Genomic DNA, 10,556 nt, shown 5'->3' on the forward strand with positions numbered 1-10,556 from the left:
TAGCAAGCAAGTCTTAAAGTACTCTGGTTATATGATTGATGGGGTTACTTACGCTACAAAAGAGCGTGATGATGTACGAGTTGTTCAGAACTCTGGAGTTAGCTTAGTCGCAAAGACAATGCAAATTGCTAGTGCAAAGGATAAAAATCCTATTGTGACAGATATGATTTTTTATGTAGTCATAGAGGAAATATGGTTACTTGATTACCACAAATTTCAAATTCCAATGTTTAAATGTAAGTGGGTGGACAATAATGGTGGTATCACCATAGATGATCTTGGGTTCACGTTGATAAACCTCAATAGAATTGGATTCAAATCTGACTCTTTCATCTTGGCTAGTCAAGCAAAGCAAGTATTTTACATTGAAGATCCTGAAGATCCTTTATGGAGTGTTGTACTTGCAACACCAAGTAGGGAATATTTCGAATACATAAGGGGTGACGAGTGTGAAGACACTATTCTCCACTATCAATGTTTTAGCAGAGGCATGCCATCAATGGATGTTGACGTAGCAGATGATAATGAACCACCATGCGTTCGTGAAGACTGTGATGGGACTTGGGTTAACAATATTTAACTAATGATTTTATATCTTGCTTTTGACTATTGATTTGTTATCTTGCTTTTGACTATTGATTTGTTACGTTTTGTTTGACTATTGATTTCTTATCTTGTCTTCGTTTTTATCATGTTATTGTTCAGTATATTATATGTTATACTTGTTCCTTTAGTGTTGCAATATAAAAGTTGCATAGATTCTATTTTGTCGAACAGTGGTGCAATGTGTTTTTGAAGTTCTCAATGCTGTAGTTTCCATAGTAAGCATATTATTTTTCAAAATTATGGCTGTAAATTCTGACTATAAATTATGTTAAGTATATCAATTGTTAACTCTATTTTTTTTGTCAACAGATTTGTGGACTTGATGGCATCCAATACAAATTTGGAATCAACAGATACCGAAACCACAAGAAATTCTAGAGGTCGGACACATATGGATAAGCTTGCTAGACAAAGGGTTCAAGGAATTTAAAAGGATGTTACATTCAATAAACTAGGACAACCAATAGGAGAAGCTGCTGTTGAAATGCAAAGTTATATTGGCGTACTTTATCGTGAAAAGATTAGGATTAGTTACAAAAAGTGGAAGCGGGTTCCAAGTGATGTTAAAGAATTGATATGGGAATCGGTTAATGTAAGTAAGTTTTCATGTTTGTACAGCTATATTATTTACATTATATGGTACATTTAATGTTATTAATTTATCTTTTGAACTTATTTCCATTTTTTTATTTACAGTTGATGTACAATGTTGACACAACCTGGAAGAAGGGCTGTTTGAAATCAGCAAATAACAAGTGGCGTCAATACAAAGCTCATCTCACTCGAACATTCATTTTAAGCAAGCTTGACAAGCCAGAAGAGTTGAACGAGCCACCTACTGGCTATGGAATTAGCAAAGATGATTGGAGTTCTTTTGTCATTAGTCGCATGTCAGACGACTTCATTGTAAGATTCTTAATTTATTCTTTCAAAAATAGTCTACCATAATTCATTATTTATATTGAAATTTGATTGCGGACTTTCTGAAATAACTAGAGACTAAGTGATCAACAAAAAGAGAGAAGAATGCAAAATATATACCCTCATAGGCTTGCACGTAAAGGATATGCACGCTTTGCCGAAGAAATAGTAAGCCAACCAATTGAGAATTTTATTTTTTGATGTTTTTAAATATCTTTATTTTATCTGGGATTTTTGTAATTTGATATTCTCTGGAGTTTGATAAGTTACTAATTTCTTGTTGTAGTCTGCTGAATTATGTGATGATGATGAGATCAATAGAGCTATTATTTGGAAGAAAGGACGACTCAACAAAGAAGGGAGATTTGAAGACGATGATTTGACGAAAAGAGTGGATAAGATTGTAAGAAAAATGAAAATAAGTCAACCAATAATTTTATTGCAACTGTACTCATTCAATAAAAAAAATGTTTTAAATATTACAGGATGCTTATATACAAGAAAAAACGGGAGGGTAAGCTGAAAATTGAAGGGGCAAAAGATGGTATACTTACAAAAGCACTTGAGACTGAAGAACATGCTGGGCGTGTGAGAGGCATTGGAGGTCATATCACTCCAACGATCTACTTCAATGGTGGTAGAAACTGGAAGGGTTCTGAGCACAAAAGGGAGTTGATGGAAGCAAAGAAGAAAATTTCAGAACAAGATGCACGTATCAAAAAACTTGAAGCAATTATGTATAAAAGTGGTGCATGTGACATGTCGATCGATGACAAAGGCAGTTGCTCTGTGAAGTTAAATCAAATGCGTGAAAGCGACATGAAACATGATGATGTGGAGCTGAAAATTGTTAGCAAATTTGATGTTTTACAGGTATGAGAGTAGCTGTAGGTAAAGTAATAACAACACAACATAGAGTAAGTAAAATTTATCGAAATGCCTATTTTTTTTAGGGTAAACAAGTTGCATTAACTTTGGAAGGTAGCAAAAATATTGTTGCATATGGTACAGTTGTCTGTGTCAAAGGAGAAGATAAATTGATCCATGGTGTTCCGTTACCCCATAATTGCATACGGGTATCCATTGATGAAGCAGTGGACAAATCAACACCTTTGCCAGTTCCGATTCCTAGTGAATGTGAAACTATTGGTGATGCTGTAGGAACATTTGTGGTTTGGCCAGAACACTTGATAGTGAAATCCAATGAGGTACATGTTATATTCGATGGCAAAATTAAATTGACTAAAAAGTTTCTTATTCATTCTATCTAACACGTTTATATTTGCAATTACTAGAAGGCCGAAAGGAAGACAATTGAACAGCCAATGAAGAAACATCATTTGTCAGCAAGTGTCCCAAGATCATTATATATGCTGTATTGTTATAGTAAGCGTGCTCTTGATGAAGGAAGATACATATCAATGATTTTAGATCATGATGTATTTGGCGATGATTACAAACTTATTCTGCACCTTGACGACATCATTCCTTTGTATCATTTGGACCCAATTTCGGACAATTGTGTAGTTGGCTACATATGGTAAGTGATTTGATTTGAGTTATAAACACAAATATTTTGCAAATATTCTGTTCTACTGTCATTATAATGAACTCGGAATCTTATTTGTTGTAACAGAAAATTTTGTGGTACCACTCTGTCTTGTTTAGTTTTGTATGACTTATGTTTTAAATGCCAGGCATCTTTACAAAAATCTATTGAAAGATCAAAAGATGGAGAAATTCAGATTTGTCAATCCACATAGAATTCCATATGTGTCAAAAAATACACAGGACAAAACAGGTAAGCTTGAAAGGTTGAACCACAATGCAAGTGTTATAGCAGATAGGCTCAGTGGTGCTTCAGTGGATCAATTAGTTTTTGTGCCGTATAATATCGGGTGAGTACGAATTGCAATCTCACTTTCAATGGCTTCATTTCGACAATTTATTGCATTTTATGCACTGATTATGTGTTTCTGCATAGTTTTCATTGGATCCTCGTTGTCATTGAACCTTACAAGGAGGTTATTTATTTGTTGGATTCCCTGTATCATCGTATTCGCGATGAGGACTGGAAATATGTAGTGGAAACGTGAGTTAATATTCTTTTTTATTAAGAATTTAAATTTAGTCAATAAAAAACTCATAATAATTATTGTTATTGTATGAAGGGCCTTGAGATTGTTTAATTCAAACAAGGGAAGGAAAGGCAGAAAAAATGCTTTGTGGGAAGTGGTAAAGGTATGTGTAATTATGTTAAACAGTAACTTAAATGCTTATATTTTTAATTAACCATTTGTTTATAATTACCATAGGCTCCTCGACAACCAGATGCAAAACAATGTGGTTATTATGTGATGAGATTTATGAGACAAATTATTGAAGAAATTTCAACTATCGAGAGAGATTCACTACGATCAATAGTAAAACTATATTGCTTCTTTGAAAATTTATATTGTCGATTTCAACCTTTTTTCAAAATTCAGTAATTATTGTTTTTTTTAGTAACATAATTTGTATGTGTGACACAGTTCACAAAATCGGAGTACTCTCGGGAAGAAATCGATGAGGTGCGTTCTGAGTTGGCAGAATGTATATAGTATCACATTTATGAGTAGGTATGGAACGCTTCCCTCCATAATTCTATGTTTCTCTTTTATTTCACAATTGTTTGATATAAGTGAATGAACATTTGCAAAGTTTAAAAATTATAAATCCTCCATTTCCAGGGAATTGATGTTGTTGTGCTGTTGAGACATTTCAGATATTTTTGTTGGTAAGTACTAAATAACTGCATCTTCAGTCCTTTGTCGAGGACATACCACGTCTATGTGTACATATGGTGTGATGATTGATAGATTTTATTTGGAATGATCGAGCTTGGCTGGCTCTGCATGCGATTTGTTTTATGTTTGAATCGATGGACTTCATTTTCGAGTATACAGTTGTTATGTTGTTTTGATTTTTTTCGGGATGTCCTATTTATGGGGAGGTCATGCCGAAATTTCTAGAAAAGTAAATCAAAATATTTATACCATTATGAAATCCTTCTTTATGTTCCTGAATTAAAACCTAACCAAATATGTTTGATATATCCCTTTTGATAATGATTTGATGCTTTTACCTGGGGACTTCATTTTCGAGTATACAGTTGTTATGTTGTTTTCGTTAGCAACCGCGAGATGGTGCATGGAAATCTATGTGTTTTTGTTTTTGCATCAGCTGTTTTTGTTTTGTTTTTGAGCTCAGCTAAATATTCGAAAAAATATAACCATGGTTTTTGTTTTTGAAAACAGGATAGGTTCGAAATGATAAACACTTTGCAGCTTCGGTAGACGGAGAAAGAAAGCTTGATAAAAATATGCACCTTTAGTTATATCTAGTGTTTTTGGTGTTGTAGACTTATTTTCGATCAAATATTATGGATTATGGTACGTTGATGTGGGCACAATTTATGTTTTACTTTTGGGCTGAATTGTTTGAGGATGATTGTATGCTTTTAGTTTTTATTAGTTTTAATTTCAGGATTTTTTAATTTGTGTTTTTATATAATTATTAATTAATTAGTTCATTTTATATAAAATGTGAAAGATAATAGTTTTTACAAATTTAACGACAACAATTATAAAATAATGCATGAATTATGTATAAAATGGATAAAAATAACTTACAACAACGGTTTTTATTCGTCACATAAATGTTGTTGTAAAACACAAACAACAACGTTTTTTATCCATTGTCAAAATGTTGTTGTAAATTCAGAACAAAAACGGTTTTAATTTGTTGCAAAAACGTTTTTGTAGCTCATATAACACAATGGTTTGTAAGCGTTGTACAACCGTTGTTGTATTTCATATTACACAACATTTTAAAAACAATGCAAAACCATTGTCTTTGTTATCTAAGACAACGGATTTTATCCGTTGTCGTTTCCCTGCTTTTTAATAACACTGCTTACAACATCAGTTTTTCACCATAAAACACAACGGATAACATCCGTTGTCATTTAGCGTTTTTCTACTAGTGTTTGGAGAGACTTCCGCGCTTGGATTGAAGATTTGAAGTTTTTCAGGCATCGTTCTTCGCGTTTTTCGTCAATTCTCGTATTTCTAATTCAGTTTTCATCTTCTAAACTTTGCTTTTGTTATTTTCAATCATGAATTTTAGTAGCTAAACTTTAATATTTGTTGGGATTTAAGGGGAGCCTACCCAAAACTTTGAATTGAATTAATTTATGTTCGATTGTTGCGTTATTCTTGATCATACTATTGTGTAATTGTGTTGTTAGATCGTAGCTAACTTTAACAACGTTTTTATATTGCGAGTGAGTTCGATAGAATAACTTGTGATATGAACGAGTAGTATAATCCGTGGATCTACAATATACATAGATATATGAAATTGGATACACGCCGATAGTCATAGTCCTTAGGGTCGAAAACTAGGGGATTTCGTAAATCGAAATGTGATTCTCTCTTGATAAATAATTAAAGACATTTAATTACTTCATTGAGTCTAATTAGTTTGGCATAGCTCGAGAGAGAGTGTTCAATTAAATAGGAAATCCTGTCGGAGGCATACAATTACTATCGAACGAATTAATTAATTATCGAGGGGTAGGTGAACCGATATTCCCAACAAATTCATTTCTTATTGAATTTTACTCTACATTTTAGATATTAATTCTCATTCGTTATTCATTGAATTGTTTTATTTGCACATTTATTTGAGCATAGTAGTGTTAAAACAATCAAATCCATTTTCGTCGCTAAATGTTAAATAACTGAAAATAACAATTGTTAAATACAATCTTCATTGGAACGATACTCGTACTCGCGTACACTATACTATTACTTGATATCGTGCACTTGCGATAAATTTTGAGCATACAAAACCATATTTTTATTGGGGATTTTACTGTGCAAGTTTTGCTCGATCATGTTTTTGGCGCCGTTGCCGGGGACTGTTAATCTACAATTTTATTTTTAGTCATTTTCTTTAGCGTTATTTTATTTTTCTTTAGCTAACAATCCATATTTTATTCCAGATATCTTGTCTAGTGCATGCCAAAGTCACTTGACGTGGAGCTTGAGTTTGATCCTGAAATCGAAAGAACTTTCCGCAGGAGAAGATAGCAGCAGAGACTAAAAGAACTGATGGAGAGGCAGATGAATGATCAAGAGAAGGAACGTCGTGAAGATAGACATGTGGAGATACCGCGCCACATACCAATGTTGGAGTATGCCCAACCTTCTTTGTAGGGTGCACGCCCTAGCATTGTGAGGCCTATCGTGCGGGCAAATCACTTTGAAATCAAGTCATCCATAATCCAGATGATTCAGAACACAGTCCAATTTGGAGGAACTGCAATAGATGACCCAAACACGAACATCGTGGATGTTTTTGAAATTTGCGATACTTTTAAATTCAATGGAGTTTCTGATGATACTGTTAGGTTGCGTTTATTTCCTTTCTCCTTACGTGATAAAGCTAAAGCGTGATTAAATTGTTTGCCTGTAGGTTCGATCACTACATGGGAGGACATGGCGAAAGCATTTCTCATGAAATACTTCTCTCCCTCCAAGACCATGAAGCTGCGGGCAGACATTACAACATTTGCTCAATTCGATCAGGAATCTCTATATGAGGCATGGGAACGCTTCAAGGATCTACTACGAAGATGTCCACATCACGAGTTACCACTTGGGTTAGTCGTTCAAACATTTTATTATGGTTTGCTTACTCATAACCGTACTATAATAGATGCTGCTGCTTGTGGAAACCTGTTGAGAAAAACCGCGGAGGAAGGATATGAATTGTTAGAGGAAATGGCTGCTAGAAGCTATCAACCTAAATCTGAAAGAAACAACCAGCGGAAGAGTGCAGGAGTTCACCAGGTAAATGATTTTTCTGCTATTACTGCACAACTTGATGTTTTAAATAGGAAACTAGACAGCTAGACAGCTTGAATGTGGGTGGCACGACGATGCGTCTTCAAGAGATATTCTGTGAAAAGTGTTGAGGGGAACACTATGCGAAGGACTGTCAAGATGACAATCCATTCTATGTGCAAAATGACGCACCAGTGAATCAAGTGAGAGTCCAAAACCGCCCAAGGAATGACCCTTATTCGAACACATACAATCCTGGGTGGAGGCCACATCCCAACTTCTCATGGGGCGGTCAAAACAGTCAGAATAGACAGCAAGGAGGACAACAATATGGGAAACAACCGATGTACAGATCTGATCCTCCTAGAGAAGAAAAGTCCAAATTGGAGAATATGATGTCTAAGTTTATTTCATCCACTGAAACTGGACTTCAAAACCAAGATGCATCGATAAAAGGGCTCGAGAATCAAATTGGACAGTTGGCAAAGATGATAGCAAGTAGAGAGCCGGGCACCTTTTTAAGTAATACCGAGACTAATCCAAAAGAGCAAGTGAAGGCCAATGAGTTGAAGAGTGGGAAAATTTTGGAGTCAAAGGGAAAAGAAAAAATTCAAATACCGGATTAACTGACTGAGACATCCAAAGGTAAGTCTTCTAACTCTACACCAGCACGCACTGCACAACCTAAAATTGTTATACCTCCTCCTTTTCCTGCAGCATTGAAAAAAGCAAAACTAGATGCACAATTCGGTAAGTTTCTTGAAGTATTTAAAAAATTGCATATCAATATTCCCTTCGCCGATGCTTTAATGCAAATGCCTAGTTATGCTAAATTTTTGAAGAACATTTTAGCTAATAAGAGGAAGTTTGAGGATCACATGACAGTGAACTTAACTGAAAATTGCTCCGCTTTGGTGCAAAACAAAATCCCACCGAAACTAAAAGACCTAGGGAGTTTCCCTATTCCTTGCATGATTGGTGATGTTGTTTTTCATAAAGCGTTATGTGATCTTGGTGCAAGTATTAATCTTATGCCATTGTCTGTGTTTAGGAAACTTGGGTTGGGAGATCCTAAGCCGACGAGGATGTCCTTGCAACTGACTGACAGATCTGTCACGTACCCCCGCGCAGTGATTGAGGATGTGCTAGTTAAAGTGGACAAATTCATTTTTCCTAAGGATTTCGTGGTTCTCGACATGGAGGAGGATACAGAGATGCCTCTAATTTTGGGGAGACCGTTCCTTGCAACTGGAAAGGCACTGATTGATGTGCAAGAAGGTAAGTTGAGATTGAGAGTGGGCGAGGAAGAGATTACTTTTGATGTTTTTAATGCACTTAAGCACACACTGCACTCTGATAGTTGTTTTAGAATTCGTTCCTTTGACTCTTTTGTGTCTCACTATGTGCAGGATGCTCTTAGGGACCCTTTGCAAGCCACTATCACTACTGAATTGGGAGAAGAGGAATTGGATGAAGAAAAAGCTGAAATAGTGGCACACTTTAATGCCAACCATCCATGGAGAAAGCCAATGATGATGCGACTGGAGGATCTTGGAGAACGAAGAGATTTGACTCCTCAAAGATCAAGCATCGAGGAGCCACCAACACTTGAGCTAAAGCCGTTGCCTCCACACCTAAAGTACGTTTACTTAGGTGAGAATAACACTTTACCTGTCATTATTTCTGCTGCTTTGTCAGATGTGATGGAAGGCAAACTGTTGGAGGTTCTGAAAGCGGACAAGGGTGCATTTGCGTGGAAGGTGGCGGATATCAAAGGGATCAATCCATCAGTCTGCATGCACAAGATATTGATGGAAGACAAGTACTCACCTCTTGTGCAACCTCAGAGAAGATTGAATCCAAAGATGCAAGAGGTAGTAAAGGCAGAAACGATTAAGCTTCTCGATGCAGGTATTATCTATCCTATATCTGATAGTGCATGGGTAAGTCCGGTTCAGTGTGTGCCACAAAAGGGTGGGATTACTGTGATTACAAATGATAATAATGAACTAATACCCACCAGGACTGTTACGGGATGACGTGTGTGAATTGATTATAGGAAATTGAATGATGCCACCCGAAAAGACCACTTTCCCCTTCCTTTTATTGATCTAATGCTTGAGAGGTTAGCGGGTCATGAGTTTTATTGTTTTCTAGATTGGTATTCGGGGTATAATCAAATCATCATTGCACCTGAGGACCAAAAGAAAACAACTTTCACTTGTCCTTATGGAACTTTTGCTTTTCGCCGCATGCCGTTTGGTCTTTGTAATGCCCCTGCCACATTTCAACATTGCATGACCGCTATATTCCATGATATGATAGAAACTTTTCTTGAAATTTTTATGGATGACTTGTCTATTTTCGGCCCTTCTTTTGATGACTGTTTGCAGAACTTGAAGGTGGTGTTGTTGAGATGTGAGGAGACGAATTTGGTGCTAAATTGGGAAAAGTGCCATTTCATGGTACAAGAGGGAATTTTCCTAGGGCACAAGATTTTGGAGCACGGAATAGAGGTGGATAAGGCGAAAGTTGAAGTTATCAAGAACTTACCACCTCCGACGTCCATAAAGGGAGTTAGAAGTTTTCTAGGCCACGTCGGTTTTTATCGGCGTTTTATAAAAGATTTTTCAAAAATTGCCAAACCTCTATCTTCCTTACTTATGAAAGATGTGCCATTTGATTTCAATTCTGACTGTTTACAGGAATATGAGAATTTGAAGGAGCGCTTGGTGACGGCTCCTGTCTTGGTAGCACCGGATTGGGATCTACCTTTCGAGATCATGTGCGATGCCAGTGACACTGCAGTGGGGGCCGTACTTGGCCAGCGGCAAAACAAGGTATTTCATACAATTTATTATGCAAGTAAGACCTTAGATGAAGCTCAATTGAATTATGCAACAACTGAAAAGGAATTACTTGCAGTAGTATTTGCACTTGACAAATTTCATTCATACCTTGTTTTGTCCAAAGTAATTGTATTCACTGATCATTCTGCCCTTAAATACTTACTTGCTAAAAAAGTTGCAAAGCCACGCTTACTTCGGTGGATTTTATTATTGCAAGAGTTTGACATAGAAATCAAAGACAAGAAAGGTGTTGAGAATGTGGTAGGAGATCACTTGTCTAGATTAGAAT

At 36.0% G+C, this 10,556-nt stretch overlaps 1 protein-coding gene and 1 non-coding gene across 3 annotated transcripts; one reads left to right on the forward strand and one right to left on the reverse strand.

Annotated features, from left to right (window-relative positions):
- Nucleotides 1-1,811: 1,811 nt before the first annotated feature.
- LOC140818836 (uncharacterized) lies at nt 1,812-5,054 on the forward strand. 2 transcript variants are annotated; one of them, XM_073178887.1, is made up of 11 exons: nt 1,812-1,930; nt 2,013-2,400; nt 2,481-2,735; nt 2,823-3,067; nt 3,225-3,425; nt 3,512-3,619; nt 3,699-3,768; nt 3,843-3,950; nt 4,059-4,145; nt 4,257-4,303; nt 4,824-5,054. In XM_073178887.1, exons 2-9 carry the CDS (start codon nt 2,014-2,016, stop codon nt 4,125-4,127), a joined length of 1,443 nt encoding a protein of 480 aa, XP_073034988.1. In that variant the 5' UTR covers nt 1,812-1,930; nt 2,013; the 3' UTR covers nt 4,128-4,145; nt 4,257-4,303; nt 4,824-5,054. The 2 variants fall into 2 exon arrangements, with proteins under 2 accessions (XP_073034988.1, XP_073034989.1); XM_073178888.1 differs by having other exon boundaries at nt 2,826-3,067.
- Nucleotides 5,055-7,119: 2,065 nt separating this feature from the next.
- Nucleotides 7,120-7,225, reverse strand: LOC140818873 (small nucleolar RNA R71). The gene has a single exon (XR_012115104.1). It is a non-coding gene; the product is annotated as a small nucleolar RNA R71 (small nucleolar RNA).
- Nucleotides 7,226-10,556: the final 3,331 nt, after the last annotated feature.

Source organism: Primulina eburnea, chromosome 17, assembly GCF_022965805.1.
Source record: "Primulina eburnea isolate SZY01 chromosome 17, ASM2296580v1, whole genome shotgun sequence".
In the NCBI taxonomy this organism is placed as follows: Eukaryota; Viridiplantae; Streptophyta; class Magnoliopsida; order Lamiales; family Gesneriaceae; genus Primulina; species Primulina eburnea.